This window comes from Centroberyx gerrardi, chromosome 20 (assembly GCF_048128805.1).
Source record: "Centroberyx gerrardi isolate f3 chromosome 20, fCenGer3.hap1.cur.20231027, whole genome shotgun sequence".
Lineage (NCBI taxonomy): Eukaryota > Metazoa > Chordata > Actinopteri > Beryciformes > Berycidae > Centroberyx > Centroberyx gerrardi.
Genome location: NC_136016.1, coordinates 13,070,446 through 13,089,745, shown reverse-complemented (window position 1 = coordinate 13,089,745; position 19,300 = coordinate 13,070,446). Strand labels below are relative to the sequence as shown.

The window sequence follows — 19,300 nt, the reverse complement described above, 5'->3', positions numbered from 1 at the left end:
GTGTTCCATATTCCTGAGGAAACAAAATAACTAAAACAATCATAAACATATAATTTCAACTTCTTGGTAGTCAGGTAACACTCAAAACTCTCAATCACAACATCCCTCCCCTGTCACACCAGCACTACATCTTAAAAAACTGGTCCCATATTCTCTGAGCTGAGCAGATCCTGACCCTGGTCATCTGGTGCATCACCAGTTCCACCGTTTACTTCCTGTCAACTGGACTGCTGGCTTCCCGAAAGCCACTTCCCGTTTAACTCGGTGACCTGAGAGTGAGACCATCTCTGCTAAAACAAAGCCAGATTCACAGTGTGGGTTAAAAAGAACCAGCTTACTGAAATACTGTACCAGCTAACAGGAGAATCAGTTGTTCCTTTCCCGCTTCAGGTCTGGGTGAAATCACTCCAGTGGTCCGGTAGAAGTTCCTCTTCCTTCCTGCCTGTCTCTCCGTCTGTCCTGTGTTTATGTGTGTGTGTGTTTCGGTCTCCAAGTGTAACTTACCGGCTTTCTGCCCCACCGGCCCTCCTGATTGGTGGACCTCGTGTGTGAGTTATGAGCTCTCGTACCTCACCCACCACCCCCGCCTGTCCACCCACACACACACACCATCCACTGCCCCCTCCAACCTCCAAAGACACTCTAGCATAGATACTGTACATGCCCTCAGTGACACTTGGACACAGACAAGAGAGCTTCTTCAGACACAGCTCACAACTCTTTCTAGACACTTTTCCCTAGTTGAATGTTTCACTGATTACAGCTTTGGCAACTTTGAAGAAAGAGATCAGTTCTAGCTCTGTGAAGCAACAGATTGTAAGATGGTTGTAAAAGTTAAAAGTGTTCAAGCAAAAGAATCTTGGCATTTAACTTTTAAGGGCCCAACTTAGATATAAATCATCAGATTTATTGAATTTAATATGAATTGATTTGCCATGCTCAGTCAGTCAGGTTTGGTTGTGACTAAGTTTGTAATGTTGATTGAATGTTTTAACTATTTAAAAAAAACCAAGACTGAATATTGTATACTGTATTTTTGTCCAAAGGTTTCAACTGGAATGTTTCCAGCATGCAATGATTCATCATTCAATGAAGTGTGGTGCAAAGACAATGAATAACTAATATCTGCACATTCATGCTTTACTAGTCTGGCCATTGGCACCAATCCAACAATGCTGCTTCCTCTCCACCAACACATTTGTTGTCCCAAATTCAGATGACTGGAATCTATACATTCCTGAGGGAATTAGCAAAATGCCAGAGGAGGGAGTGTGAGGTGTGTGTGTGTGTGTGTGTGTGTGTGTGTGTGTTTTGGGGGGTCCCTTTCCCTGGCAACATCTGAATGGATCAGTGACTGACCAATAGTGAGGCTGTGGAGAAAGTGTGCTGACACGTCAATGGGTTTTTGTCAGTTCAGTCCTCTCCACTGTTGGTGGGTCAAAGTGGCTATACATAGATCTGGAAAGCCTCTCCAGGGTCGTTCGTGCTCCTTCAGGTCTCTTTCACTCACAACAATTTATGTCAGAGATGTTGATGGAATTAATATAAAATCTGCTGAACAGGATCTTTGGAAGCTTTAAAGTAGTATACAGCCATGACAAAACCAGACCAGGGCAAGGGTTGATTAAGTTTCAAGGTTTAATATGAAAAATCCCTCATGCCCAAAGGTGTTTAATAATTGAATTATGAGGATAAACCACTTCCTGAATTAAATGATTTGAAAGTGAATTGCAGCCAAATCTGTATTGGATCTCTGCATCTCAATAAAAAGGCAGTAGTCTGTCTTAGAGGGCCTTCAGAAAACTAACCCCCCTGTAGAGAACTTATCCCTGATAACAATGGAGCCACACAGGAGAGGAGTAGCTGGCCTCATTTAGAGCTGAAACCTCATCTGTTGTCCATTGTGTTCAACTCAAGCAGAAGCGTCACTATGTGTTTTTGGCCACCAGAGGGCGTATGAAATTGAACTACTCCATACTGGCTGTGCTGGGCTGCCAAGCAGACAGTAAGTGGGACACAACCCCCCACAGCTGCGCCAGTGAAGGGTCACGGCTTCATTTAATGCTTGTGTCTCTGCTTGCCCATCAACACGTATTTACTTGGGTCGCCATAACAACTTTCTGACGACATGGGCGGTGGGAGGAGTGGGTGGGGTAAGAAGATATGGGTGGAAAAGGCCAAAGGAAGTGCGGGGGCTCATTCCACGAGGGCTTGAACATCCGATGTCAACCGATAATCTCCAAGGATGACATCACTGAATTATCACATGGAAAACAATTTGATATTTTGTACAACTTTATTTCACTCATGAGTCAAAGCTCCCCTCTTCAATAATGTAAAATATTTTAAAGACTGCTAAAAGTAACAGTCAAAATCATTGCAGAAAATTCCTTCATGAGACAAGACATTTATCTGGAAGTAGCTACGACAAATACAAATGGAACAAAGTAAATCATGTTGACTCAGAATCCTTCCAAAACCCTTCTGTGTAAAAATGAACCATGAACAGCTCATACTCCCAGAGCTAGAAACCAGGGAACACAGGCTCTAATCTGTGATGTCATAGAGAGACAATATCTGGAGCTGCTACACTGAAAATGAATGGAAACCGACTGTGGTAGTTGTAGTGACAATGCTTTTGTGTTTGCTTGAGCTTAGACATACAGTTTAAATTCAACGTAGAGTTAACTTCTCCAAACCGGAAAATAAGGCAATGATGCCATACAATCAGCCTGTCGCAGTGTCCATGTAGTTTGTTTTCCATTCACTGCCTATGGAGCATGCCCACGACTCGTTTCTTCATGACACTGAAACTGACTTGGCCCTCGTTTCTGTTGATGACAAATCTAGACTGAATTGTCCGATATAAAGGAATATATTTGCCCTTTTTTCCATCGATTTTCACTAATCGGATGGATTTTCCAGACAAGTTACACGTAGAAATTGGATAACTGATACTGACCAACCAACACCTCTTGGTGAAATTTAAAAAGGCACAAGTTCTTTTTATGCTCAGTCATTGTTCATTTGCTTTAACCAAGTCTATGGCAATAAAACTAGAGATTCAAATTTCTTACAACTTGCATCAAACAACTGTGATTATCATGAACTGACTTGTTTCTTTCTCACTGCTTTATATGAAATGTATCTTGGCTGTATGCTAGCTGTAGGAAAATGAATGAGATAGCTTTATACGATTTCATAATGACTTCTGGGTCTCTCATTGCAATCTTCAATATAAATTCAAACACAGCAAAAAAATTAAATAAAAATCAACCTATATCAAAATCACAGTTACACTTATAACGATACAATTGTTCCTAGATTGACAATGCTTTGAATGAGACCAGCACACTTAACTGAACAACTTGCGCCCATGAAGCAATAAACGGGAGGTGAAGATGGAAACACTTTGGAGTTAGCGACTACATCCTCAACCAATTATACTGCAGTGATTTTATCAAATTTTGCCCAGAATAAGGCGACAAGTACATTCATGTTTCTCACTTAAGTAGAGAAATTAAACAGCACTGGGCAGGAACTCAACTTCAATTAAAAATCCAATGGAGCAAGCTGGCTTTGAGAGGAAATAGCCAGCTACATGTTAACCTCCTGTTTCTAATTCAGAGACCCCTAAATGATACTATGTGGTATGTATAGGTTTGCAAAACAAGTTATGTGGTATATAAAGATTTCTTACTACATTTCTCATGGTTATATTATTGTCATCTATATGTTGCTTATGATTTCCATGAAGTGGGAGTGATGACATGTTCTCTGCCTGGTGCAAAACATGACAAGAATTGAAATTACAACAAGATAAATCTCAAGAAATTGAGCGGCTGTAATCTCCCAGATTTACCTAATGATCTTCCAACCAAAGCGCTTCCATTTCAATATATTGTTTTAATTGCCAGAGACAAATTTAGCATGTCTTTCATGTTTTGCACCAAGCCCAAGTCTTCTCCACAACTCATCAAAAATGCTCATGCGTGCAAAACTATATTATTTACCTGGTAAATATTATAGTCTACACTTCCCATGAAAGGCAAAACAAACAAAAAGAAATGAAAACTATTTGTCCCTTGTCCATAGACAATATGTGCTGCAGACGGGTGTAGGGGACTGAGGGTTGGAGTAGATCAGTGCATCTCGTTTGGATTAAAGTCCAAGGGGGACAAAGTTTCTCTTTTTGTCCCAGAAGGAAGTGTCCCAGATTGGCTGGGTTCGCTGGGTGCAACCTCCGGCCGCCAGGTCACATGAGTATCCTGCAGGACAGCAGTGCTTTGAGTCAGCACAGCAGACGGCCTGCCAGAAGAAAAGCAGTTAGATTAAGCTTTTCCAGAGTTTTACACAATCAGTTAACATTAAAGGCTGAATGAGAGGCTTTAAAGTGTTCAGATACTGATCATGTAGAAAAAAGGACATAAAAACAAGCAAGTCTGACTATGACTTTTACAATATGAAATGTCACCTGCAGCTATTACTTTAGTAACATGCCTGTAACAAGAGTCATATTGTACATATTTTCTTTTTCAGCACTGCCCTGATTCATGTTCACACAAGGATACACTCCACTGGAGCAAAGGGGGCTGATGGGACGGTGGTTGTGGAGGGAGGGGAGAGTGTTACTCATTTTATGATACTAGTTATTCATTTTCCCCACCAACATTTTCCCAGCCAATCTGGGTATTCAAGCCTGCAAACCTCCAGTCAAAAGCTGCTTCACCAAACCTTTAGGTTACTACCAGACCAGGTGCATTACAGATTTATCAATAATAAGGCTACACTAAAACTGAAATAATGAATGTCCCATGAATACGTTAACCAAAATTGTTGCCAAGTTCTCTATAGGCTGAACATGACTTATCGTTGTCTAATTCAGACAAGCTACTGGGACCAAATCAAAAAGACAACTTGCTGTAAGCTTGCAGTGCTAGTGTTTCTCTTCAGGAAAAAACTGAAGCCACACAAATCCAACAGCAATTTATGTAGAACATCCACCTGACTATTTCATGTTTTAAAGCTTGTTTAACTGATAGATTGATCATTATTTCCCATTTCCCACTGTATATTTTTATATATTACATTCATTTTTAATAAAACCATGAGATCTGATTCACTGCTAATTTCCCTCCAGGCATATGGAAAACACTTTGCTCTCAAACATAAATGATCTGGAATATGAAAGAATAATGGAACTATACAGAGTACTGAATGGGAGCACAGTGGGACAGGGTGTTCAACAAGGCGGAATAATAGAAAAGGCTACACTACTGGCTATAGCAGCCTACAGAGTCGCTTTGGAGCATGTGACAATGTTCACTGGTCACATTATCCACATTCCAGAGGACAGAGCCAGAAGAGACACCGTTGCAAATTAAATCAACATAGAATGTTTACCAAATCTATTTTTCACAAGAAAATGATCAAATTATGTCAACAGACACACTCTCATAATCTATACCTTGGGTGAGGGGCAGCATGCCCACTCTGTGGCCGAGGTCTTGCAGCACGTGTCCTGCTTGGGGCAGCGAAACTCCCCTGTACTATCACATGGTACGTCCTCCTCCTCGGTGTCCCTCTGCTTGGACTCTACCACTCTGCTCAGGGGGAGGGTGTGGACGAGCAGATCGTGGGCCTTCTTCTCACAGGTTCCAGTCTGCATGTTGCAGGTGTAGCCCTGGGGGCAGCAGTGCTCATGGTCCTCACAGCACACCGCCTGTGGAGCAGGAGAGAGGACGAGACAGAATCTAGTATCTGATAACATATCAGAATTTAACATTCTCAATACATTCACAAGTGAAGCCATTCAGCAGTTAATGCTGCTGCAAGTCATTCTGCCTTCTGACAAGGGCTGTAAATTTGTACTGAACCACAATGGTGGTTAGGGTTTGGTGATAGGAGATATGTCTCGCTGAAAAGCAAATCAGGTGAATTTTAGCTTTACACGGGTGGATGCGTGTTTCATCTTGTGCTGCCAACAAAGGAAACGCCAGGTCACTAACTCTAATTTACATTTGGCATGTGTTTTGGCATGCTGAAATCCAATCCAATCCATCAGCTTGAGGGAGACCGTGTGTAATGCAAGCCCATCCTTAATGTTAAAAGGATCTTCCAGGTTTCTAAGTAGGCTTTTTAAATCATGAACCAACAAAGCAAAGCACTTAAACCAGTATTTTGGGGTTTGAGACATTAAAGAGTATTAGTTAGTAATCCTAGTGCAAAACAATGGGGCTAAAAATAAGTAATGCAACTGTTTGGAATATGCTGCTTGTGATTTTACAGGAAAATTGCTTTAAGCCCTATTGACTTGTACTACAACTGGTAATAAATCCTCACAATCTTTCAAGCTTGGATTTCAAAAACCAATACGTCAGTGCAAGTGCTTTTAAGATGGACTAAAGGGCTACTATAAATCAGGTAGGCTTCCCTAAAACCTGAGCTGTCCTATTAAATGTTCCTCCACTTAATTTTGATCAATGTCTGTTCATCAGAGCAAATAACAAGCATGCATTTTAAAGAGCTATCACACAGTTACTAAAATACATGATCTTACATCGAGTTAACAACCTATTCAAAATGAAAAGTCATTGCGGTGCAGCACCTTGACCAGAGGGCAGCAGCCCCACTCTCCTGTTGGCAGCTTACAGCAGGTCGTCCCTGAGGCGCAGCTGCTCTTGTCGTCACATTTGACATCTGCCACGGTGCCAGGCTGGGTGAGGGCTCTCTGCTTGGTGTACCAGGGGATGGCATGGTGGCCCTTTGAGCAGGAGGACCGGTGGGCATCACAGGTGTAGCCGCTGGGGCAGCAGTGGTCTCCCTCAGTACAACAGACCGCCTGAGGACCAGGAAAGGTGCTGTGATTCTTTCGTTCACAAATTCTCAACAACTCCCACCCAATCACTAATGATGTCTACAGATTATTTTCATTATCGATTCATCTATTGATTGTTTTTTCAATTAATCGATTAATCATTTAGTCTATAAAATGTCAAAAATAATGACCAATGCCTATCACAAGTCACCAGAGCCCAATGTGATTCTTCAACTTGCTTAATTAGTCTGACCAGCAGCCAAAAACCCCAAAATAATTTATTTTATAATGATATGAAATGGAGAAAAGCAAGCAAATCTTAGTATTTGTGAAGCTGTAACCAGTAAATCTTTGGTATTTTTACTTGATAAATGACTAAAACGAATTAGAATACATTAATTTTCTGTCTAATCAATTAATCATTTCAGCACTAATGATGTCTACTACATGATGGGCATTTTCTGGAGGCTCTTCAGTGACCAACCTAGTTACAAATGCCTCCCAAGTGTTTCTAGGCATAAATACCTTCACAGGATCCTGATGGACTGAAGGACTGATGGGCACTAATCACTGAAGTGTAGAGCTTGATAGGGTGCGAGGCTGTGAAATCATCATCTTCAGTCATCACTCTTACCTTTGGCAGAGGGCAGCAGCCCCACTTGCGGGCCTTGTTCATGAAGCAGCAGGTAGTGTCCTTGGGGCAGCTGGTCTGGGCGTCACACATGTTCTTGGCTGGGCGGGGTGAACTGGCAACAGCCTGGATGGGCTCCCTCTGCAGGGCCGGTATCTTCTGGACCCAGGGGAGGCTGAGGTCACCAGGTTTGTCACAAGTCTGCTGGGCCACATTACACTTGTAGCCTTTGGGGCAGCAGTGCTCATGATCATTACAGCACACAGCCTGCGAAGAACAAGAATGAATAGCTCTTTTATGTCACAAGAAATCCCTCTCAGATGTAGGATCTAAGGGGCAGTCACAGATTTAAAGCAACATGACTTGACATTTAAATAACATACAAATCAATGTATCCCATGCAGTGATTTTCCTCATTTTCCTTTGTTTTTGCTTTGATCACCGAGTTTATAATGGAAGTTTATTGTGTTATGTCTGAATAAATTGCAAGAATAAACACTTAAAATATCACATTGGACTGTCTCATCTCATCCACTTCAATAAAGAAGTCAATTTTCTTAAAGACTCAATATTAAAAAATCTTTGGCATGCATGAGAAGGTTGCTCTATTTAACCTATTAACAACGAACTGAGAATGAATGTTCTACCATTAGAAAATTAACTGCAATTACAACTGACATTTTTACTTTATTGAATTGACTCCAACTCTAAACTCTACTAAAGGAACCATACCCTTAAACCAGTTGAAACTTTAAAACACACCCTGACATATGCTCAATATGGCCTTACACACTGAAGGAGATACTGACTTGAGGTAGGGGGCAGCATGCCCAGTGCCCAGAGTTCTGCTTGCAGCAGGTGGTTCCTCCCGGACACATGGTTTGCCTGTCGCATTTCTCATCGTGCCCTTCCATGGTCAGAGTGGACACCTTCTCCACCCAGGGCAGGGAGGGCATGGAGCCCGAGGGGTCGTCACAGGTCTCAGCCTCCAGGTTACACACTGTGCCGTGTGGGCAGCAGTGGACGTGGTCGTCGCAGCATACAGCCTACGCACACAGAATATAGACTGAAAATAGATGGCATGGATTTCAGAAATTCTCTCTTCTCGGTGCTCCTTACATAAAATGGAAACAATGATAGAACTTTGCTATAACTTCAAATGTTAAACCACTTAAAAAATCAAAAGGATCAACTTTGCTGCATTCATTATACGAGAGTCAATTAAGTTCTCAGGAGCACTTTTTGTTTTTCCTAACCCAGCCTCATTTTCAATTCAAAGATTCTCACAGATGAATAATCATGAAGTTACTCACTGGTTTAAGAAATCATTTCCTTTATAGTGTAAAATGTTGGAGGGAACAGTTCACTTGAGACCACAAGTGTGATGTTCATCTGATTTTCATTTGGTTTTGTGTTGTACTGAGTTATTGAGTATGTACATCATACCAAAGCATAATTTTATTGTGGATATAATAAAGTTTTAAGGGCCAAATCTATAATTGCAATAAAATCACCCTGTTTAAACCCTGTCAACCCAGCATTGGGTTCATTTACCTAGCAATTTCTTGAATTTATGCATTTTTGCTCTGAAATTAATTGCATGAACATTTGATACAATGTCTGTGATGAGTAAATATGAGTTTTGCATATATTTTGAGGCTGTAAGAGGTTTGTTTGTTATAGATGGCAAATAACATACAGTTCTGTATGTATGTTTACCAACACTTCTAAGTCAAACTCTTAAAGCATGCGTGTATAAATAAAGCATTTTCCCTATTTTGTTTTTTTGGGATGATGTATTGTAGTTTTGGCTCCACAATCATCATACTTTAGGTCGTTTGATTCTAATGTGGGTTGCAGTCCTAAAACTATTATTGTTTGCATTCTTCATTTTGATAAAAGTGGAAATTCAATTCACTGGTCCTATACTTGTGTGTCCGTCAGGGGATAATGGGCTAAATCATGTGTTTTTTCTTCCCACATTTTGTCTAGCAGTGGTGGCCTTCCACTTCTCAAAGAATGAAGAAGGAACGTTGTAATCCACCCATAATTAAAAGACCAGCAGCAACGTCACCCTTCCAGTCCCCTACTACCTCAGGCAGAGGACAGCAGGCCCAGTCTCCAGCGGGGGTCTTGCAGCAGGTGGCTTTTCCTGGGCACGATGTGGACGTGTCACACTTGACGTTATCAGTCAGTAAGCTGAAGGCGGGCACCTTGCCGAGCCAGGGCATCATAGCATTGCCCGAGGGATCATCACATGTAGAGGCTGCCAGATTACAAATGGTGCCGTGGGGACAGCAGTGCAGGTGGTCCTCACAACACACTGCCTATGAGGAGGAGCAAGTACATTGTAGAAGGGTTACACAATATTGACAAAATTGCATTACATGTAGGCGTGTCTATTTCTACATTGGGTTTTTTTCAGCAACTGAAAACATGTCAAACCAAACTACAATGGGTGTGTGGGTACATGAAATATTTTCTTGATGATGTGCTACTTGATTTGTAGGGCAGAGATTCTGCACAGTACCAGAAAGCTGTTTGAAACACATTGCCCTCCATGAACAGACAGTCAAACAGGGAGATGCAGTGAGACTGAATATTGGAGTACTAAAATACATTACACAGTTTGTGTTAATCACATCAGAGAGGCTACTTGTGGAGATCAAATGAATGAAATATGCATGATCTAAGAAATCAGGTCATGTGCTGAGCACTGCGGAGCCAGACAGAGGGTCAGTCACAGTCCGCCTGTCTCACTCACACACACACACAATACTATGCTAGTACCTTAGGTAGCGGGCAACAGGCCCATTCCCCCTGTGAAGATTTACAGCAGGTGTTTCCCTCAGCGCAGGCTACAGAGTCATTGCAGGGAACAGAATGGACTGAAAAATAAACAGAAAATTATAAACTCAATTATTATCTACAACCATGTAAACAAGTTCCATTTAAAAATGGGAAAACAAATCAACAGAAGGATTCATATGCAGTTTGTTATTGCAATGATCTAGGACAGCCAGGTCAATATTTGTGAACATGAAAAACTTTCAAAGCCAGAAACCAGAGAACTATGATTTGAACATGTGATGTCATCAAAATCTACCTGGCTGGGCTGCAGGTAGATTTGGAGCCCCCACTTTAATCATTTTCTACAGTGTTTCCCATACATAGGCTAATCTGTAGCACACCACCACATATCGGCACAGCTGCCACAAAATAAAAGTTGGTCAATATATAGAAATTGATCTAAACTGATTCGCATCAGGTTATGTTCTCTGTCACACCAGAGACTAATCTAGCGAGGCTAGGGCGCTCACTCAGCTGTTGCTTGCTGTGCGCAGTCTGACCTAAAAAAAAAAAAGCTGTGTCCAGTGTCAAGTCAACATCACCACAAGTAAACTGTCAACCTGTGGGAAACACTGCATGATCAAGAGGGCCTTGGACTCTCTTGCTTCTAGCTTTTGACGTGGAGACTTGTTCATGTTTACAAATCTAGACTGAACTGTGCAATACATGTCATGAGACTAACTCCCGCATGTGAATTCCGCTTTAAGATGGATTTTCTCCATCAGTGACAACCATCTCACTCTGACCTGCGTTCTGTACCGCTGTGGGTGTCGTCACAGTGGCAGGGATCTTCATGGCCATGGTGGTTTCTCCCTGAGCCGACACACAGGTGCTGTGGACCAGGTCACACTCGGTGCCCGATGGACAGCAGTGGAGGTGGTCCGAACAACACACCGCCTAGAGGAAGAGGACAGGTAAATCAATAATTATCAGTATGGTGAATTCATGCTGCCCAGCTCCTAATCAATTCCCCTTGAAGAACGATCACCTCAGCAATAGGGAATTGAAAGTGAAGTTCCATCTATAATATAAGGTTTTATAGGTTGCAATGGCGCTGCTCCGATCCATATAAAGCTACACAATATATACAAGTGTAGAACAAATCTTCTGTCTATCCAAGCAGAAAAAGAAATCAATTTCATTAATGTCTGCTAAAAAGAACTGCTCTTCAGCTGAAAACGGTGACATTTCCTGCTGACTGGTGAGTGAATGCAATGTACTCTTAAGTCATCACCACAGTACTGAGTCACTGTGCTGAGAATAGGGAACTGTTTGACCTGGAAAATTCAAGCTTGGCCTCGGCTGCACCTTCAAAATTTCCGTCCAAACCAGAACCAAACCTAAAAGCATATCTATTGTATTGTGAGGCCGTCTATACCTGGACGCTTTGTCACAGTCTTGAGAAAATCACTTTCTACAAATCGTGGCTGTTCTTTATTGAGCTGTTTTTGATCACTACAAGTAAGTAAAAGTCCTATAATTTAGAAAGTTAGCTCTTTTTTTTTTTTTACTCTTTTTATCACGGTTTTTGGTACAAAACATAAACCATCTCTATAGATTTCCTCCAAAACATAAGAATATATACAGTATACATATATCATATCCATACAAATACACACATGCATATACGTTTAAGTTAATTCCTCACAGTGTAACACAAACCTCTTCTTGTATTCAGAAAGAACTATAAAATATTGGCATGAATGCGACATGGAACTGTACAGAATCTAGAATTGTTTAAACTTGAATAAAAAACCCAACAAAGCGGGAAATCGGGCCCAACTCCGATCAAACTCATTGGGTCTAGCTGGTTCCCAGGAACGTCCAGCCCTAGAGCAGGTTAGCTGGTTACTCACCTTTGGCATAGGACAGCAGCCGTACGTGCCGTTGGCCATCTGGCAGCATGTGGTCTCGTCAGGACACGTCGACTTCTTGTCTGGACAGTCAACTGACAAGGAGAGACGTCAGGACAGACGAGGGGTTTGATGATCATTACTTGTGACAATGACACAAGGTCAGTGAAAATGCTTGTCCAGCTATGCTTCAAGCAGAAATGCATAATATACGACTTTCATCTTGTGTAATGCTTTATAGCTCTAGGAGCTTTTTGTGATTCAATTTATTCATTCAATTGAATTTACAGTGTCCTCAAACTTAAAATTAGCATGAAAAGACATATGAAAAAGATTCAGTTTCTCTTAATAGTAATAACCGTCTCACCATCATTGGGGAGAGCAGGGATCTTCTTCAACAGTGGGACCTGTGTCTCACCGGACGTGCACATCTCATGCTCTAGGTCACATGTTGTGTTGCCAGGGCAACAGTGGAGATGGTCACTGCAGCACACGGCCTGTTCATGATTCAAACATCACACATAAGTCAAAGAATGGAAGTTTGTTGTTTTTACACAACTAAGGACACTTGTGTACATCCAGGTTGTTTAAATCTAACGCACCTGGCTTCAGTCTCACACTATGAAACTATCTCACACCAAACTAAATCTCACAACAAACAACATATGAGTTAGCATTGCTTTGCATCCTCCTGTTACCTACACTGAAGTATATCTAGGAGCAACATGTATCAGTGAAATATCAGCAACAACTGTGTGCAACAAATCAATGTGCAGAATGTGAAGAATTTCAGCTATCAAAATTTGTGGTCCATACAGGACAGTAGATTGTGTTGATAGTGTTAATATATGGCAAGATATTAATCCAAAGATTCCAATATGAAGGAATACACCAGACCAAATTAGAGTCCTTAATAAACTCTTCTTGCTAAATGAACGGAGCATACATCTCCCAGTCATTACCTAATGGACTGTGTGGATCTAATACACTGGGGCCTGTGTGTATGAGAAAATAAATCGCAAGAATGCACAACACAGTCTATGACCTCTTGCCGCCATATTCACTGCCTTGAGATTTGCTGATCAAAGAAATCCATTTTCTCTGCCTCAAGATTGTAAGCAGCAGCTCTGAAATACCTACAGCCTGTTTACACCAGTCTACTGCTTTACATGACAGTGGATCACAGGGAGAAAATTAGGGGTTATCTGTAAATTACAGCACCCTCATTTCTGTAATTATGGTGCAGAGGAACAAATTATATGGTAAATTATGAGTTGTTACAAATACCGTCTACTGTGAGAGGAAGGAAGATTAGACAGTTTTTCTCTAGCTTTATCTGAAGCTGTAACTAAATGCAGTTTGACCAGTAAATATTCAATCAAGGTCAGATAAATCCTAACCTTATTGGTAGCTACCAGAACCAGCTGTGTCAAAGTTCGCTACATTCTTTTGCCATTTATTTACACTTTAATAACGATCAAGAGCTGTAATCTGAAGCTCCTGCCAAATTGGGGACATCTAACAACATCAATAATAAATTCTATTACATTGTATTAATGTGACGGAGCGACACATACCTCTGGGTATGGGCAGCAGCCATAGTCTCCGCTGGTTAGTAAGCAGCAGGTGGTACTATCTGGGCAACTGCTCTTCCCACCAGGGCAAGTCACTGATGCAACGCCTGCAGCTACATAAACACGAAGACCATAGAGAGAAATATGCTCATTAGTTATTATTGCGATATCGTAGAGAGATTGAAGGACTTCAGTGACCTATTTTCACCTTATCACTCATCAAAGGATTTTTTTTTCCAAGTTTCCGAGTTTTTTCAAGTGGTTCTTTGGCCTGAGAAAAGTATATGACCAACATGAAAGTAGAAGGCTAAGACCCGAGTAACAACAGCAAAATTTAACTACTGCTAATAGTATGTGGACAAATAGCTTTGGCACCGAGGGGAAAATCGTGTCATGTGAAAGTGTTTTATTTGCTTAACTGCTTATCCAATTAGGCTCTACATATCCAGATATCAAAGCAGACAGTCTGTAGTTCGACTGTATAGTCATCAGGCATCATTTTACATCCAAAGTAATAAGAACACATGTACAGTACACATGAAAAAAGAGCAATCTAAAATACATTTGGAGCTCATTGTATCATTGGCCTCCTTCACATGTAGAATATTACATTGCTGGATTAACTTTTCTGGCAAAGGTAGCAGGTCTGGCTTGTTCAAACCACCAACGACTGCTCCCCAAGACAGAGAGGCAGGACTCAAAATAAAATTATTGTCATTTTGTCACAGTGGTCCTTTATTTTTTAAATTTAGCTCCATGATGAGGAATTTCAGTTTTCCAATAATGTGGAATCTATACCTATTCATTATGCCCTGAGGATGCTAGTTGTTTTGTCTCAACTGCATCTTTTTGCATCCCTGAGAGCTGCCATCTGATTTGTTACTATGCAGAATAGCCCACCTGGCTTATTCTCCCTCCTTCTGGCAGGCAGTTTCTCCAGCATGGGAAAGGCCTCTAGTGTGGCCGACAAACACTTTGAGTGAGTAAGGTCACACGTGGTTCCCTCGGGGCAGCAGTGGCGCTTATCCTCACAGCACACCGCCTGCAGAGAGAGGGAAATCATGTCTGACACTTACGATACCCTTGAGTAAGGCACACCATTTCCTGCAGATAATGGAAAAGTGCAGAGGTGCAACTTGAGCGCTGACAATAGCTGAGGTTTACAAATGTGACGGGAGCAAAGTGAAACAGAATTCTGTGCTTTCTCATTCAGAAAATGAATAAGTAAAGCTCGGCTGCCAAATTAATGATGTATAATTGTGTATCGAGATTTTAATTTCCAGGATAAATATTTGCAGAATTTGAAGATATGTGCACATTTAGTTTAATTTCATTTTGAACAACTGTTGTACTATCAAATCAAATGCCCCATTAACATTCTTCCACACTGAATGAATAAACCAAATGAATAAACCCATTGAATAAACCCAAATGAATAAACCCATTGATAATAGAGAAGTACATAGTCATTTTAGTAACCAAAAAGGAGTCAGACATATTTCAGTTAGCAACAGATGATGTCAAACAAGCACAGTTACAGTGCAAACTCTGCCTTAGAGTTGTTGCTGCACCTCAAAGTATTATCCATGATATGGACATGGTATGATGAGTAGATGAAGGCCAAATAATCAGAATCATTTTAGCCATAACCGTGCAGCCCATGATAAAAGCAGGGCAGGAAGCTAACTTTTTATTCCTACAGGTCACAGTGGCGGGTACATTTTAAAATGACGGTTGGTTATCAACCAGAGTGGCTGCCAGAGTAGACACACTTACCAGCCACATCGAAAGTTGTCCAACTCTGAATTAAAGATTAAGGTTATAAATAATCTGCAGAGAAAATGGTGCAGCAAAATTCTTTTACAAGCACCGAGTGTTTGGGGTTTGTGCCGGGTCTGTGGTTTTAGATTAAATGCAAAGTGTTTAAGTATGCGTGTGGATGTAGATGTGTGTGTGAGGGTATACTCATGCATGCTACCTTGGCCAGTGGACAGCAGCCCCAGGAGCCGTCAGGAAGCTGGCAGCAGGTGGTGTCGTCCGGACACTCCGACTCCTGGTCCGGACAAATGACTGCCTTTACTCCCTCTTTGAACTAGAACCAGCACAACCCATGCATACCAATGACAGGAGCACACATGGTGAGAAACTTCAAAATGGCAAGATCACAAGTGTATTTAGTACTGGAAACATTATTTATTAGTATGGAATTAGCAAAAAACACAGATTTTAGATTTCATGCATCTTTTAAATGTAACCAACGTCAGCAAACAATGACATGAATCTCACTCATTCCGCCTACCCATTTCAGCTCTTTAGTACATGGAAATCTATTTCGCATAACACTGTTGTTTAGCAGAACAAATAAGCAAAAAGTAAGTTGTCAGGCATGAAAAACAGAATTCTGTATTTTGTCAGTGATGCTCAGTGATGCATTTGAAATTGTACAATGGGTTTTTAACAGGTTTCAAGGGACCAGATTATATGAAACACACAACACATAAATTTGAAATTCATGTACGAAAAATGCCAAAACTGCACTTGCTGATCTTTTAATTACTCAAATCTAAAGGGGCACTCCGGTAAAAGAGAGTCAGTGTGCTCACCGTGCATAAATACAGGTTTTGAATAGAATCAGCCTCAATGAAGGCATATCGTATTACCATTCTGCTCTGATGAAAAACAGCCACAAGCAGCCAGCAAAATGCACACGTAACAAATCTATTGCATGACATGTGTCAAATGTACTGATTGACCCATTTCTCTAAACAATTACATTTGCATGTCCAAAGGTTGAAGTCAAGGAAACTCTATGCAGCATTGACAGTGCAAAGGTCGACAAATAGCTGACATTTCATATGCAAGGCGAGTAAAATGAACACTGATGAGACAGTGAAGAAGAGAATGATGAACTATTAAGTAAAACAAATTGTGTAGGCGAATTAGACTTGACAAAGCCCTTTTAGTATTACCTGAGGGACTAGCATGAGCTGCTGGGCAGGGAGTCTCCTCACCCAGGGTAGTGAAACAGTCTTATTGATACATTTGGAGTGAACCAGATCACACACCGTCCCCTCATAGCAGCAGTGGAGATGGTCCGAACAACACTCAGCCTGCAGATGGTTTTAAACAGGAGATGGAGAGAAAAAGGCATGGTTTACTGAACCTCAGTAAAGCAGAAATTGGTGGGCAGAATGAACTGTACACAACACTGACATACATGAACGTCAACACCAAAACTTATACAGATAAGAAATGTGCATGCACACGTATCCTGGAATTATCTGTACCATCTAATAAGCATGTATCAACAAGGAAACTCATAATTGGCACAATCAATAGTTTAATTTATATCACTGCATTTTTTGCATATTATGCCCATTTGGAAGAATAGATGTTGGTTCAAATGGTTGAAATCCTGAAGTTCATTGCACCTTTGGATTGAGGAAACTGTGGTTTTTCGCACACCTATACCAAGAGACAGGTGCATAGGAGAGGACTGGGAAGTCGGCAGAACATAAAAATCGATTCCCGCACACTGTCTGTACTTAAAACATTTATTCGCAACATTTCGGTACTGAGACTGATATTTGCCTGACGAAGGTCTCAGTACCGAAACGTTGCGAATAAATGTTTTAATTGCAAGTACAGATAGTGTGCGGGAATCTCCTTTTATGTTCTACCTTTGAATTGAGACCTTTGACAGACTGGCATCCAATTCAAGTATCTCAAGCTGCCTCACACTAAACAAACAGGTGATAGATTGGCCCAGTGGGCTAAAGAAAACGCTTCACCTTTACTTGTGATGATTACCGAGATTACTGAGATGGTTTTGTACACTGCAAGAATGCCTTACTCGAGGACTAAAGGACATATTTTTCATCCAGCACATAACCCCCCTACAAAAACATGCAGCTGCACTAAAATTAAACATTTAGGCCTGTTTTGTATGATTATGGACTTTTGAGGCTTATTGAATTAACAGTAATATGGTAGATAGTATGGTATCTGATATCTAGAACGGACAGCAGTCAGTGTGGAGAATGGATAATGAGTTGATTATTTCTGTAGCGCACTTATCACTGGGACACACATATTCATTCTAGTGCTGGGCAGTAGATATATTTGAATGAAAAATATGAAAAATGCAATATTGAAATATTGAAAATATAAATTTCAATGTATATTTCAACAATGTGAGGGAAAATAATCTGCCAAAATCGTCTCTCTATTGCTTCCCCTTTGACCTTGACCCCACCCACTTGTAGCTAGTGCGGGTCCTGGCTGTGTGGAAGAAAAAATGGAACGAGACAAGAAAATGAAAAGAAGCCCCCAACAAAGGTTACGTCACCTCTGTTGTATGGAGATGGTTTGGTTTGGTTTGTCAGATATGGAACTAACCACAGTTTATTGTAAAGTTTGCTTGAGAGAAGCGGCAACAAAGAGTGGCAATACTACAAATCTCTTCCATCAACTCTGGCAAAAGAGTATGAAAAGAAGTGAGTATTTATTTTCAATTAAGATTATCATTTATATTTTGTTATTATACAAGTTGTTCTCAAGTCTGATTTCAGTAAATAACGACATACTGTATATAACATGGAGGTACACTGTTAAATTGTGTCATTAACAAATTTTAGAGAAAATGTTACCATCATCAACGTCTGGTCCATAAATATCGCTGTATCATTTCTGAGTCATATCACGCAGCACTAATTAATTCACTGACTCACACACACACACCCGACTGGTAACTCACATTTGGTAGGGGACAGCATCCGTATCCTCCGGCAGGGTTTTTGCAGCAGGTGTTTTTGTCTTCACACATGCCACCATCGGGACAGATCAGCGCTGTGCTCAGGCCCAACAGAGCCAGACACAGGATCCCCATCTGCAGGGTCTAGGGACGAGGGGGGAGGAGGAGGAGGAGGGGGGGGGGATCAGCCATGCAGCATGATGTAATGTGGTTTTCCAGCAATATAATAAGAACCTCCATGACTTATGGTCAATAAACTGTATCTTATCTTCTTGGGTTTCTGTGTGCGCGGGAGAAGATTATTCTTCCTGGCTGTGATAAACCACTAAATCAATACAGCGATGGAGAACAATGTATGTATGCAAGCAAGCATTCCAACTGATAGGCGGGATTTCCAAACTAAAGAAACCCAGACTTTTGCTATAAGGTTCATGTCCTCTTTATGCATGTATAGCACTCATACCTCAGGCTTTATCATCAACAGCACCAATACATTGCCAAAAAATGTCACTATGCACAAGTTTTAAGGTGTATATTGTAAGTTATCAGGGCTTTAGCTCATCCAGCACTCGTAAACTTGTGATTGGTAAATTGTGACACTGTCTGACAACAACAAAAAAACATCTAGTAAGTAAACATTTCTCAAATAAAAAAAAACAGAGAGGAAAGCACCAATTGCACAATTCAAGATAATGCAGTATCTGGTCCAAAAGGTATTTTTACAGTAGCAGACAGAACAATCCATTAGCTGTTCTTTCACTGGGATAGATCACTTTTTTCCTCTCTCATAAGCAACAACTGCACAAACATTGGGTTATTAGG

General features: G+C 41.0%; 1 protein-coding gene across 1 annotated transcript; it reads right to left on the bottom strand.

The window, feature by feature from the left end:
- Positions 1-3,049: 3,049 nt before the first annotated feature.
- Positions 3,050-18,644, bottom strand: grnb (granulin b). Its single transcript, XM_071899184.2, has 15 exons — positions 18,482-18,644; positions 16,695-16,835; positions 15,704-15,817; positions 14,626-14,767; positions 13,729-13,838; positions 12,519-12,648; positions 12,155-12,246; positions 11,045-11,195; positions 10,239-10,336; positions 9,542-9,775; positions 8,258-8,494; positions 7,452-7,715; positions 6,608-6,841; positions 5,468-5,722; positions 3,050-4,308 (listed from the first exon to the last, which is right to left on the bottom strand). Exons 1-15 carry the CDS (start codon positions 18,611-18,613, stop codon positions 4,162-4,164), a joined length of 2,481 nt encoding a protein of 826 aa, XP_071755285.2. The 5' UTR covers positions 18,614-18,644; the 3' UTR covers positions 3,050-4,161.
- Between the last annotated feature and the right edge of the window lie 656 nt (positions 18,645-19,300).

Bases quoted from the DNA above. Each gene is read 5' to 3' on its own strand.
- grnb (XM_071899184.2), bottom strand. From the start codon at position 18,613: ATGGGGATCCTGTGTCTGGCTCTGTTGGGCCTGAGCACAGCGCTGATC. The intron at 16,836-18,481 runs GTGAGTTACCAG...AACCATCTGCAG, and splicing joins GATGCTGTCCCCTACCAAAT to GCTGAGTGTTGTTCGGACCA. The intron at 7,716-8,257 runs GTCAGTATCTCC...TGTTCTTCGCAG, and splicing joins CATGCTGCCCCCTACCTCAA to GCTGTGTGCTGTAATGATCA.